The sequence below is a fragment of the Populus trichocarpa genome, chromosome 18 (genome assembly GCF_000002775.5).
Source record: "Populus trichocarpa isolate Nisqually-1 chromosome 18, P.trichocarpa_v4.1, whole genome shotgun sequence".
NCBI lineage: Eukaryota > Viridiplantae > Streptophyta > Magnoliopsida > Malpighiales > Salicaceae > Populus > Populus trichocarpa.
Window position 1 is genome coordinate 2,030,608 of NC_037302.2, and position 14,798 is coordinate 2,045,405.

The following is a 14,798-nucleotide window of genomic DNA, read 5'->3' on the forward strand; positions in this document are numbered from 1 at the left end:
GCAGGTAGATTCGAGATCTAATTCGAATCAAGTAAATTAATATAATATAATTTAATTATAACTCGCGTTAACTTGTGACTTGAATAATTTTTTTTTTTATTTTTCAAAATAATAAAATTTTGATTTTTATTATTAAAAAAAATTGAATCGATTCATTTATCGGCGCTCTGAATTTGACTTGAATCGAGTTTAATATCTATAGTTATTGATATTCCAAATGTGAAAGAGAGACTTATAGACAACAATTTTATATATCTCAGACGACATTAGAAAGTTAATCCCCTTGGGGATCTTTCTTAAAGTTCCTTTTGAGCTTTCTTTGTTCAAACTTGCAAGCTTTTAAAAGGTTTACCTAATACAAATTTTTTTTTTATGTAAAACTTGGTTACCAATTGTTGCAGGAGATAAGATCCAATGGAGCTAATCAATGAGCTAAAAAACTAAGTAAAATATGCATAAATCAGGCATTTGCCTGGTTGAAAGTCATAGTTATAGTTAATTAAGTGGACTAATTAATGATCTAAACCTAAAAGTTCTTACCTGAAAGGGAGGGGGGTTAGTCAAATCTGCAGGCTCTCCTAATTGATCTTGTTTTGAGTGGAAGTTTTGGTATTACAGAAGTCAAAAGCAACGAAAATAATATGAATAAAAATGGGATGAAATTGGAGTCCAATTTCGAGCAAGCAACATGGCATAGAAGACTTCTTTATAAATAAAAAAGTTTTTATTCTTGGAGACGATTTATCAAAAATATTTCTCATCGACAATGAGTAAAAAGATGAATAGAAAATATGCTTAAAATCCTATCTAAAAATTAAAAATTAGTAATTTTATTTTCTAACAGTCATGAGCTCGAGTTCCTTCAGAGCCACTGAAAACTTACATGGTCGTTAATTTTAGAATTCATAGAATTAGTCAAGGTACACGTAAGATGATCCAGACATCCATATTAATAAAAAATAAATAATAATTAACAATTAGGATGGATATGTGTGCATACACAATAATATTATAGCATCATTTATCTTAGTTTAATGTAAGAGATTTTGGAACCTAAAATTTATTATTATTGTTGTTGTTATTGTTGTGTATATATCAATTTAAAACAATGTGATTTTTATTCAATAAACTATATTATATTTCTTATAAAAACTATATTTTATGAAAAAACACATGAATAAAAAAATAATATTTTTGATTAAAAAACATATATTTTTAAAATCATTGGTTTTTTTTACACATATGTTTTTAATTACCATGTAATCAAATAAAAAAATAAAAAAAAACACTTCACAACCCGAGATCAAATATTTACATTTAATTAATTAATTAAGATCAAAATATACAACAACAACATGCATATATATATATATATATATATATATATATATATAACACCTAACAAGCCATGTGACCAGCCCATGAAATCCTGTCTCCTTGCGGTGGGGATCAATACCGAGTTCATGCCTGTTTTTCGTCGTAGTGAACGATGCGAGTCGTCAATTCCTACTGGCATCGATCTAGGGTTTAAATAATCCATGCATGTTGTCGTTTTATCTAGCAGAATAATACAGTACTAGCCGTATTTCAGGAGAAAGAAAGAAAAACAATTAATCTTCATTTTAATTTATTGGATATTGATTCTGCAACAAATACATATCCAAACAGAGAGAAGATTATAATGTGGGGGTAGGCCTTGATTTATATAATTAAATAGAAGCTATTATATCCGGATTATGATCATCCTTTTGGAGTCTTGTTCTTGGAGATTCATATTTTACATGGGTTATATATTCTTATCTTGTTTCTCAGTAATCCTTTACACGTCTCAATCTATGCATAGCTGTTTTAGGTCTCGTTATTATTATTTTTTTATATTTGATAGTATTATAAAAAATAAATAGAAGAATATTTTTTAATACTTAACTATATCATAGAAAATAAGTTGAAAAATAACTTATTAATATTTTTTTAAGTTTATTAAAATAATAAAGAACAAATCGTACAAATTAAAAAGTTGAATGTGAATGAAATTGAAAAAAAAATCTAATTTTATAAATCAACTCAAATAAAATAAATAACAATCAAAATAATAGAGATCAAATCTAACAAATAAAAAGTTGAAAGATGATGAAATAAAAATAATAATTGCAATTTCATAATTTATTTAAAAATAAATAAATATCAATAAAAAGAATGAGGACCGAATCTGATAGATAAAAAATTTCAATTAAAAAAATGATAAGAGAAAAAAAAATAACAATCATGAAAATAATGACCAAAGTTACTATAAAAATCAAATTATAAGGGATGAAATTGAAAAAAAAATTCAAAACAAAATATATAGCAATCAAAAATTTGAGGACCAGATTTGATATAATCATCAAATAACATGATATTTTTAAATTTTTTTCAACTTCTGAAAAGTGTTTTATGCCCAAAATAATATGTACACTTTCTTGGAAACTAAGCTAAATATTAACTAACTTTTTTAATAACAAAGAAAAACATAAAAATTTAAAAAATTATTTCTAAAAAATTATTTTTCATAAAACAAGCAACAATGACATAGTTTTTCATCCTCTCTTCTCATGGAAGTGACAATGAGCACAAGAAGATAGGAACAAACAAGACTGTAGTAGTGTTTGCATGATTGCAAGTCCTTTTCATCATTTCTTCTTCTACATTTATAACCCAGAAACGTTCAAAGATTTTGGTTAATTTAATAAGCAAGAAAAATTAGTATTGACAACATAGATATGACGATACTCAAGAGAATCTGATGTAACGTTTAGAGTCTGACGCAATGTTTTAACATGGATTAAATTAGGATTTTTAAACTTTAAAGTTACAAGATATATGAAAATAGATAGAAAAAACACTAATATTATATGAAAATTTTAAAATTTAATAATTTTATAAACAAAAATTATGATCGGGGATTAGAGAATGCAATTTATCATGTTTGTTTTTAATTTCCCTGTAGTTAATTAGAAAGAAAGGCTTTATTTTACTAGTTCGGGTCCCACAAAACTCAGGGTAATTAGAGGCTTATATAGTCGTTAACTTCAGGGCTCGTGGGATTAGTTGAGGTGCACGTAAGCTGGTCCGGACACCCATGCTTGTTGAAAAATAATATAAATCATATCTTGAAACCTCACCTAATAGCTTAAGCTAATGGGTTAAGATGGTTCTTTGACATGGTATCAGAGCCTTGATGATCAAGCGGTCGCCCAAAGGGCTTTCATTTGAGGTGGTGTGTTGGAGAATAATATAAATCATATCTTGGAACCTCACCGAACAGTTTAAACTATTAGATTGAGATGATTCTTCGACAACATTAATAAAAAAAAAATTATTTTGTTACAAACAAGCCAACCCATATCTCTCTATCGTAAATAAATTAATATATAATACGTTCCAGATTATATTGCTATAGTAAGTAAGTTACCCTCTTCTTTTCCCAGTTTTTATTATTATATATTTGCCACTATTTTCTAATATGTTAAATAAATCTCTCATAGCTTAAATTAAGAGGGTGTCCTCATCATTAACATAAATATATTAACCTAAGTTCGAAATCTGCTGTCACGCAAGTTCTTCCCTGCCATAGACAGAAGCACGACAAGAAAATTAAATTTATTTAATGGTCATTATTAATCAAAGTGCACCTAATATAAAGATTTGGTTGAGAAGATCAAATCTATTAAAGCCTTGCTTTGTTTCTTTTATGTTGCGGGCACAATTCTGGAATTCATCCACAAGTAATTAAACAATTATTATAAAAAATTAAATTATTAGAAAGAGCTTATTAATTCGATATTTTAATAACAATTATATACTTGCGTGTGAATTGGAGTATATAGTAATTTTTATAAAATCATATATTTTATTATTATTTTAATCCAATCACGTTTAACTTTAATATTATTATTTTAATATTTATATAGACTTTAAGACCGATTGAATCAAAATAACCCGAATCTAAACAAAAAAACATAGTTAAAATCTAAAATTAACTAAAAAAATCATTAAAATAGCAAAAATAATATTTTTAAGCTTAATTCAAAGGTCTTTAGCTGGTTACAACGAACTTATTTATCTATAGAACTTGACATGTAAAATTACTTAACAAAATTTAAATCTAATTTAAAAGTTTGATATAAAGTTATGAGTTTTTTTTTGTCAAATTATGTATTTAAAATGTCTATAAATATATTTGTTAAGTAAATTTAACCGACACTTTTCTTCTTTTACCGTCTCTATTTCACGCAAAACAGTTCCAAATTATAGAAAAATAGGTAGAAATTTCTTTGCTATTTTCTAAAAAGCTTGAATTATAAATAAAAACACACCAAATATTTATAAAAACCGATCAAATTAAAAGAATCCAAATCTAAGTAGAAAACATAGTTAAAATCTAAAATTAACTAGAAAAATTATTAAAATAATAAAAATAATATCTTCTAAGCTTGATTTCTAGTTTTAATAATGATGCGAGAATTTGTAGTTCAAGAATTGTTCTAGGGTTTTTAACATCCTTCAAAAACTTGAAAGGAAATAAAAAAAAATTGAAAGGAAGTAAATAATTTGAAGCAAGAATTAATTTATGAATTTAGGTGACATTTTAAATTGAATAGAAAAAAAAATAAAAAAATGACCTGGTAAAAACCAATTAACTTAATCATGTTTTTAATTATTTAATTAATCTGATTAAATCTAATTAATTTAATACCAAGATTTTAAAAAATAAAATAATATTATTTTAATAAAAATAATTAGTACCAAAAACCTTTTCAAGTTAAATTCACTGTCACGTTTCCAACTATAATTGCAACAGTTTTATAATAAGAAATTGTAGAAAAATTGAATGCAGAGAGGTACAAGAGCATAAAAAAAAATTGATTTTTGTTTTATAAAACCAAAACCGAACCGGTTGGTTTTTTAAAAATTATAATCGGTTTTTTTCATGATTCGATTTTTTTGGTTATTTTTTTTAGTTTTCTTTGTTTAATTAGTTTTTTTGGTTTTTTTGCATAATGAAAATCTATTTATTTTTTTTGTTTTGATGTATTAATATTAAAAAATATTATTTTAAAATAAAAAAAAATATTTTGAGAAATATGATATATTCTTTGTACTCATTTCACCTTTTTGTACCTCTTGTCATTATATAAAAAAAAAAAAAGCATTTCACGTTGGATCAATAATTCAACATTGGACAACTATTAAACCGCACAAAAGTGTGATGTGATGCTTGCATAATTAATTGTTAATGGAGCCCTCAACTAAAAATCAAAGAAAGAAATAAGGACGTAAAATTGTTTTTTATGGAAGGAAGACAAGGACTGCTACCTAGGACATGATACTATTGGATCTGTCAAACCACTTGAAACCATCCATAGTTTGACGTTTTGGAACTTCGAAGATAAAATCCATCTCAACTCAGATCTCTTCAAAGACTTTTCAGCTCTTAGACTCTTGATGACACGGGCAAAGCATACACAAAACATTTTGTTTATAGAAGCCAGCCAGCCAGCCAGAACAGATAGACTCATGTTTGCAGGTCCTCTTGTCTCTGCAACAACAACAGAAATGAGGTGATAGCTGCACCTACCAGCCTGTCTGTTTCTCTAACACTTCACCTTTCTCCTTCTTTCAGCTATTGCTCAACAAAAGAACTCAGCTTTCTTTGAATCTGCACCCTCTTCTCAGCTTTCACATATTGTCTGTTCCTACAACGATGTTGGTCTGAATTTATGGTCGATATGAAGAGTGCCCATCAATGAAAGTTGATGGTTCTCTTCCTCCTCCTTTAGTACTTCTCAATTCTCATAACTGAAAGGTACCCTTCAATCAGCTGTCATTCTTGATTATGAATTTGGCGTTTCTCATGAGTGGTCCTGGGACTTGAAGTTGTCTGTGTACCCTGTTCTTGAGGGTACATAGGCTGTGTCTCTTGGCTTGTTTCCTTGACTGACCATTTTGGTTTCTCTGTGTCTCTTGGCTTGTTTCCTTGACTGACCATTTTGGTTTCTCTTTCATTTCGTTCAAATTTTGGTACCCTTTCAATCAGCTGTCATTTTGTCCAAATTGAAGGGAAGAAAGTTTAGAAGAGGGGTCATCTTCTTTCACATTTATCCATGTTGAATTTTTTGTTCATACAATTCTGTACTTTAGAATTCAGTAGCCTAGCGTTATCCTTTTCTTCTGATACCTGAAATTGTCCTCAATTTGGAATTGTTAGCTTTAGATGTACAGCAACCTGCTTCCATGGTTCAACTTGTTTCTGTTGGGAGTACTGATTCTAGATTCTTTGCAGAATGTAGAGTTTTGTCATTGGTTTGTATAATATAAAATGTCCATCAAAGCCCTTTTCTTCGTGTCCTGGATTTTGGAGCTGAATTCTATTCTTTTGTTCAGTTAATTCGCCCTCCTCTTCTTGAGTGGTTATGGACCAATGGGGTTTAGTTCGCTTCATGGGGTCCATTTCAGTGTTTGTCCTCCTTTTTCCTGGAGGTTGCAAGGCTGGTATCCAAAGTGTGGGCAAGATCTATCCAGGGTTACAAGGGTCTGCAATGACTTGGATCAATCTTGATGGGTTGTTTCTTAGATCTAACAACTCGGATTTCGCGTTTGGCTTCACAACTACTGAAGATGTTACACAATTTCTGTTAACCATTGTCCACTTGGGTAGCTCGAAGGTCATATGGTCTGCAAATAGAGGCTCTCCAGTTTCAAATTCTGATAAATTTATCTTTGGTGAAGATGGTAAGGTATCTTTGCAGAAAGGGGAAGATGTGGTTTGGGCAGCTGATACTGGTGGCAAGAGGGTTTCTGCAATAGAGATGCAGGATTCAGGAAATTTGGTTTTGCTTGGGAATGACACTAGTGTACTGTGGCAGAGTTTTAGCCATCCTACCAATACACTCATATCAAACCAGGATTTTGTAGATGGAATGAAACTTGTAAGCGATCCCAACTCCAATAATCTGACCCATATCCTTGAAATCAAGTCCGGAGACATGATTCTTTCAGCAGGTTTCCAAACTCCACAGCCTTACTGGTCTGTCCAAAAGGAGAGCCGGATAACCATCAATCAAGGTGGTGGAAAAGTTGCCGTGGCATCTCTCAGAGGAAATTCATGGAGGTTCTATGATGGAAACAAAGTGTTCCTGTCACAATTTATTTTCTCAGATAGTGTTGATGCAAGTGCCACTTGGATTGCAGTTCTAGGAAACGATGGTTTTATATCTTTCTACAATCTTGATGAAAGTGGCGGTGCTTCACAAACAAAAATACCAAGTGATCCATGCAGCAGACCAGAACCTTGCGATGCACATTTTGTTTGTTCTGGTAACAATGTATGCCAGTGCCCTTCAGGTCTTAGTACCCGCTCAAATTGCCAGACAGGTATTGTCTCTACCTGTGATGGTTCACATGATTCTACAGAGCTTGTAAGTGCTGGGAATGGGCTCACTTATTTTTCTCTGGGGTTTCTCCCACCCTCTTCAAAAACCAATATGGAAGGTTGCAAATCCGCTTGCCAGAGTAACTGCTCATGCCTTGCTTTTTTCTTCCAAAACAGTTCTGGGAACTGCTTCCTGTTCAGTGACATCGGAAGTTTCCAGAACTCTAAGGCAGGCCCTAGTTTTGTTGCATACATTAAAGTTTTGAGCGATGGAGGCAGTGGTTCCAACGCTGGAGGGGATGGAAGCAGCAAAAAAAGCTTTCCAATTGTTGTGATAATAGTCATTGCCACATTGATTACCATTTGTGGTCTACTTTATCTGGCATTTCGTTATCACAGGAGAAAGAAGAAAATGCCGGAGTCTCCCCGCGAAACCTCAGAAGAGGATAACTTCTTAGAGACTTTATCTGGGATGCCGATCCGGTTTGGTTACAGAGATCTTCAGACTGCAACTAATAATTTCTCAGTGAAGCTTGGACAAGGAGGATTTGGCTCAGTTTATCAAGGAGCTCTCCCAGATGGAACCCGACTGGCTGTGAAGAAGTTGGAAGGCATTGGTCAGGGAAAGAAAGAGTTTCGAGCTGAAGTTAGCATCATTGGTAGTATCCATCATCACCACTTGGTTAGGCTGAAAGGCTTTTGTGCTGAAGGAACTCATCGCCTCCTTGCTTATGAGTTCATGGCAAATGGCTCTTTGGATAAATGGATCTTCAAGAGAAACAATGAAGAGTTCCTGTTGGATTGGGAAGCAAGATTCAATATTGCTGTGGGAACAGCAAAGGGACTAGCTTACCTCCACGAAGACTGTGATGTAAAGATCATTCATTGTGACATAAAACCGGAGAACGTGCTTCTTGATGGTCAGTTTCTTGCCAAAGTCTCAGATTTTGGCTTGGCTAAGTTAATGAATCGAGAGCAAAGCCATGTTTTCACAACACTAAGAGGCACCAGAGGGTACCTTGCACCAGAATGGATCACAAATTATGCCATATCAGAGAAAAGTGATGTTTATAGCTATGGCATGCTGTTGCTTGAGATCATCGGTGGAAGAAAAAACTTTATTGCAACTGAATCTTCAGAGAAGTCCCATTTCCCTTCTTATGCATTCAAGATGATGGAAGAAGGGAAACTGAGGGAAATCCTTGATTCGAAGCTGAGGTTCGACAAGGACGATGAGAGGGTCTCCACGTCTATTAAAGTTGCGTTATGGTGTATACAGGAAGATATGCATCTCAGGCCATCAATGACCAAAGTTGTCCAAATGCTTGAAGGTCTCTCCCCAGTTCCACTGCCACCTACTTCATCACCATTGGGCCCTCGCCTTTATTCAAGTTTCTTCAAATCTATAAGTGGGGAAGGCACTTCCTCAGGACCATCAGACAGCAATAGTGATGCCTACCTCTCTGCAGTCCAGCTTTCTGGCCCAAGATAACATTTGCTGACTGTTGGTGGAATTCTCATGTTTAGATGTAGAATTGAGCTATTCCTGCGTGTTTCCCGTAAAGTTCTTGTATATTTTTTATATTACTTGAAAGTTTTGTAACTCTAGCCATTGGTAAAGCTTGATCACTTCCAAGTTGATATGTAAATGAAGAGTGTTGATTAAGACTAAGTGATCCAGTATAGAGAATTTTGACTCGAAACTTTGAAATCCCGTCTTATTTTTAACTAGATTCCAAGATTTTAAAGAAGGGACTAGCTGTAAATGATAAAGTTAGGAGAAATGATTGCCCAGTCTTATAGCCAAAGTTTACTGGGCATACACAATCATACATCACCGTTCTAGTTGGGAAGAAAACTCATATCCAGAGTTTTCCTTCTATTTTGGTTTAGTTGCCTTTTTTTCCCCATTGTCTGAATGTTCTCAAGCCTTGTACTTCCTTCGGCTGGATCCTAGTCAGGCCATCAATGACGAATTGACGAGAAAAATTCTTTCAAGCAAAGCTCAGGCCTTAAGCCAGCAACCAATAAAAACACCAAGCCTTCCACTTGTGTAGAAACTAACCAGTAGAATGGATCATTATCTTTCCAACTTAAAGACCTCCCTGCACTCCACAGAGAAAAACAATAGCATTCTCTAACATCATCCATCGGAGATGGGTTCCTTAACTATCCTCAACACCACCAAACCAAACCCTCCTCTCCTCTATTCTCCACTCTCTCCTCCTCTTCTCTTCAAGAATTCAAATTTCCCACCAAATCGCAACGACCCTTTTCCTCAACGGTCAAATTTCGAGCCACGCCCCTCAAATCCTGTGCTTTTCCCTCCAGCAACAGTGATAATGGTTCTGGTTAATTACCTTTTTGCTGCATAAGCAAAACCTCTTCTTGTTGTTATTTTGCTGTTCGAGTGCGTCTTAGTTGATTAATGGATTCAAAATAGGATGTTGATTGAGTCTTATTCGTCTGCAGGAGAGAAAAATGATTGCTTGTCAAGTGGAAGGACATTGCTTGTCTGTATATCAACATTACCTTTTCAATTTGGTCCGCATGAATCTGTGGACGATTTTGATGCTAAAGCAACCCAGCAAGTTTAATGAATACTCCAGTAGTTGTTTTGATTTGGATTTGTGTTCTCTTTCATTCTGAGTTTTGGATGATTTCAGTGGATAAGACTTGAGGCTTCAACTGGGGTCCTTGATTAGTGGTTGCTTAATGGAGTTATTTGTGTTATTCAAGTGCGAGTTATTGCATTCTTGACATGTAAATTATCTGCCTTGATATTTGTTCTTAAGTTGAGCTTTGCGCTTGAAGATGCTCTTTAATCTGCAAATGCCTCTCATTGCTTTTCACAATGGGTGATATCCAACTAGTAGTCTAGAGATTGTTATATCCTTGAATTATTGCAAGTCATTTTTAGGCATATTTGGAAGATTTATTATTGCTTTTCACAATAGGTGATATCTTAGTAGTTTTTCGAGACTGTCATAGTTTCTAGATCCGGTCCGGTTTAAGACTTGGATTCTGGATTTTGACTGGATAAGTGAGTTGCTCAAGTCAATTTTTTTTAAAAAAACATCAAAACAACATCGTTTAAGTAAAAAAACACAAAAATCAACGGGTTGTAACCGGGTTTTTGACGGGGTCACACCGGGTTTTTTCTTTTCCTATTTTTTTTTAACCCGGCCCGGTTCTAGCCCCGGGTCGGCCAGGTCCTAAGTGGACCTGCCAGACCAGACCGGGTTTTAAAACTATAGTTATATCACTAAATTCTAACAATTCCTTATAGGATAAAGTGAAAGACAACATCTCAGTTTTAAATAATCTAGAATCTTCTTTTTCAAACTAGAACAATGTACCTAAATTCTTATAGACTAATGTATATAAATCTCGTGATATCTAAGTTTAATATAATTTGATTTGTTAGTTTAATATGCTTTGTAGTTAATTAGTTGGTTGTACGTGATATTATTATATTTATATAAATACATATTTATTATAAATAAAGATGGTGCACTTGAAAATTATAACACATTGCTAGATGGTGCACTTGATCTTTGAATATAAATTAATCAGTTATTGAATTGTTAATAAATTAAATTGTTTGATTTATTTAATTTTATTTATTTAGAATTATAATTTATATTTGAACTAACATATTAGAAACCAAATGGGTCACACACATTAAGAATCATTAATAAAAAATTAATCTGGGATAATTAATTAAGTGTAACTTGATTGAAAATAATTTTAGAAATTAAGCACTGGAATGTATTTAATTCAGTAATTATAATTCTAGTCCTAGAATAATCAAGTAAGGATTTGATTAATTAAAGTTCTAAAATTATCCTTAAATAATATAGGGATATTATTTAAAGGACAAATAACTATTTTGCTATTTATAGGGTTTTTAAGATTCCTAAAGTTATGCCTCTTATTTTTTAAGAGATTGTTTAGACAGAAAAATTATATAAATCACAAAATAAAGAGTTAGCACTTTGACATAACAATTTCTCTTTTCTAAATAGGAATTTAGAAGATTTCTTACTGATGATTTATAAGAGTTATTGTTAGAAATCGAACAATTGAACGGCTTGTGGTTTGTGACAACTTAGCTTTTAAAAAATTATTCAAAGCCAAAAAAGATCAAATCTTCAAGTAATAAATCTTTAAACAACTCTATATCTGTTTAACGGGTTATTAATAACTTCTGAATAATTTTGTTTTATTATTTTTATTATGTGTATAATATTCAAGAATTCAACACTATAATAACTAATCTTGAGTTCCATGTTTACAAACATATATTTATCTTTCATGTCTTCTTCTTCTTTTGTAAGTAATTAATTGAAATCCAAAGGGGTTGTTAAGAAACAGAGTAATGCTCCAGTTTCAGTTTCATTTAAACCAAGTTTGAAAAATATATTTTAGAGGTTATTCATTATTTTTAAACACATTTTTTTTTCATATTTTTCTAAATAAATACCTTTTTGCATAAGGTATTTTTATAAGTGGTGAAATCTGCTTCCACACCTTGAAAGATCTGTTTAGAAATATGGTTGTGGTTACTTTTCAAAGTACTTTAGTATCGAAATATATCAAAATAATTTTTTTTAATTTTTTTTTTAAAATCAGCGCATCAAAATAATAAAAAAACACATAAAAATATTATTTATTAACAAAAAAAAATTAAATATTTTAAAAATACAAATACAACCATATTTTCAAACACTCACTATCCGTTTGGTCATTGGAATAGCAGGCCCTTATTAGAACCATGGAGCTTTTCCCTTCAACCATCATTCTTCCCTTCAACCATCATTCTTTATAATATATTTAGTTACGAAGTCAAATCGAATATTTACAGAAAATATCAAAATTATCACTATTAGACTTCTTGTCTTGGTTTCAAATTTCAATATCACGTCTTAATAATTTTATTATTTTTATTAGGCATATTAAAAATATCTCTAAAGCAATGGGAGATATCCAAGTATTAATTTAGAGATTGTTATATCTTCAAATTCTTGCAAGTCGAGTTTGTTTGATTGCTTTTCAAAATGCTTTTCACTCGGAAATATATCAAAATAATGTTTTTTTTTTATTTTTTAAAAATTATTTTTGACATTAGCATATCAAAATATCTGAAAACACCAAAAAATATTAATTTGAAACAAAAAAAAAATAAAATAAAATTCAAATTTTTTTAAAAGCATTTTTGAAACGCAAAAACTAACGAATCAACAGTCCTATTTGTTTTTATTATATGATAAAACAAATATCATATAAGAATAGTCACCAAAAATGATTGTAGTGTAGAAATTCTTATATGATAAAGTGAAAGGCAACGTCTCAACTTTAGATAATTTCAAACTTAAACCATATACCTGAGTTCCCATAGGCTATTATATATAAATTTAAGTTCTACGTATTATTCTTATTCTAATATATAGTCACCTCCTTTGAGTTTACTATTAACAAATATATTTTTATATTTCATACATTTCTTTTTATCTAACTCATTGAAATATAAAAAGGGTAATTGAGAAACAGGGTAATACCCTAATTTTCTGAAAAAAAAGAGTTAGAAAATTGAAAACTAAAGCTTTTTATTCAAATGTAATATTTCTTCATCTAGAAAATTAAAAAAAATGGTTTTTTAATTTTTAAAATTTACATTGAGTTTGGAAAATATATTTTAGAAATTCTCCATAGTTTAATTCAATACCAATCTTTTTGTATTTTATCAAATGAGGAAAAAAAATAATATAGTTTTTTTTATTTTATATACAAGAGTTCTTAAGCAATGTAAGAGATTAAAATTATATTTTTATATTTTCTTAGTTTTTTTAATAAATTAATTTTTGTTATAAATGTAATATAAATATTTTTTGAGTTAACAATATAATTGTTTCATGATAATTTTAATTTGGATAAAATAAAATTAATTTTCTATAATTAGATTATTATAAATATAAAATACTAAGATGACTATAGCTTTGATTTTTTTTATATACATAAAAAATAACTGCAAGGTGCATTTGTTATTTTTTTATGGAAAATTTTGTATTCATTTTCAAGAAATGAACATGTTTTTTTAATTTCTTATAAAAACTGAAAAGGGAAGAAAAAGATTTATTTATACACAAGATTACTAGTTTTTGTAAAATATAATTATGTTTAACAATTAATGAAGAAAAAGATTTATTTATACACAAGATAGTACACCAAAAAATTGTCGGGCCTGGGTGTCTATTGGACTATTGCTTCTATAGATGGCAAAAATATTTTTCTTTTTTTTGAGAAAGAAAATTCCTTATAAAATTATATTTCAATTTATTGTCTCTTTCAATCATAATCCACAACAAGAGTTTCCCTACTATTAATGATGAGATACGAATTTTTGTAGGCCTAACCTTGGGTTAAAAGTAAACAATAATTAGACTTTTAAGATAGAAAATAGACAGCACAAATCTTCTATTTTATCAAGAGTACCAAATAAGAAATTCCCCAGCACGAATCATTTATTTTGGAGAAATTCTAGATTAGCAAATTTAATCAATTATCAATATTAAACTCATAAATTTTAAACTAACTGGAGGTGGTAGAAAATAATATAAATCATATCTTGAGACCTCACCTAAAAGTTTAAGTTTTTGGTTTGAGATGGTTTTTTGACATGGTATCAGAGTCTTAATAACCAAACGGTCACGAGTTTGAATCTCACCATCCTTATTTATTTGATAAAAAAATCAAGCATAAGGTAATGTGGGTCTGTGCAAGTTTCAAGTTCAAAGGATTTTTACTTGAGGGTGTGTGTTATAAAATAATATAAATCATATTTTGGGATCTCACCTAAAAGCTTAAACTTTTGAGTTGAGATAGTTCTTTGATAGGGGATAAATTTTTTTATCGTTTTAATGTATTGATGTCAAAAATAAATTTTAAAAAATAAAAAATATATATTATTTTAATGTATTTTCAAGCGAAAAATATTTTTAAAAATAACTTTTATCAAACTTCTCAATCGATACTTGATAGAATTGATCACCGTATTATTGTTTCAAATTTAAATAAAAAGAAAAAAATGTGAAAAAATGGTGTAGATGAATGGATTTATTCAAAATCTAAGCAAGGTATGACCCAATATATATGCCATTTAAAAAAAAATAAAAAAATATGTTCGAAGAGTAGAAAGAATACAGGCAAGAAACAAGGCCTAGCTAAACTGATGGCACTTGCCTTTGACTTGCGCTGACCCTCAAACATGCCACGTGTTGGGACCCAATCTGGTGTAGTAGGACTCACATTACACGTTCAGATGCTAGAGAATGTCTGAAATCAGTAGGGACACTTGCATTCATCGCTAAGCAGCTCTGGGTGTCAA

At 30.6% G+C, this 14,798-nt stretch overlaps 1 protein-coding gene across 1 annotated transcript; it reads left to right on the top strand.

Annotated features, from left to right (window-relative positions):
• The first annotated feature begins 5,391 nt into the window (after positions 1 to 5,391).
• LOC7462989 (G-type lectin S-receptor-like serine/threonine-protein kinase SD2-5) lies at positions 5,392 to 9,114 on the top strand. Its single transcript, XM_024590780.2, has 2 exons — positions 5,392 to 5,845; positions 6,424 to 9,114. The coding sequence occupies exon 2, from the start codon at positions 6,453 to 6,455 to the stop codon at positions 8,901 to 8,903; it is 2,451 nt and encodes an 816-aa protein (XP_024446548.1). The 5' UTR covers positions 5,392 to 5,845; positions 6,424 to 6,452; the 3' UTR covers positions 8,904 to 9,114.
• Positions 9,115 to 14,798: the final 5,684 nt, after the last annotated feature.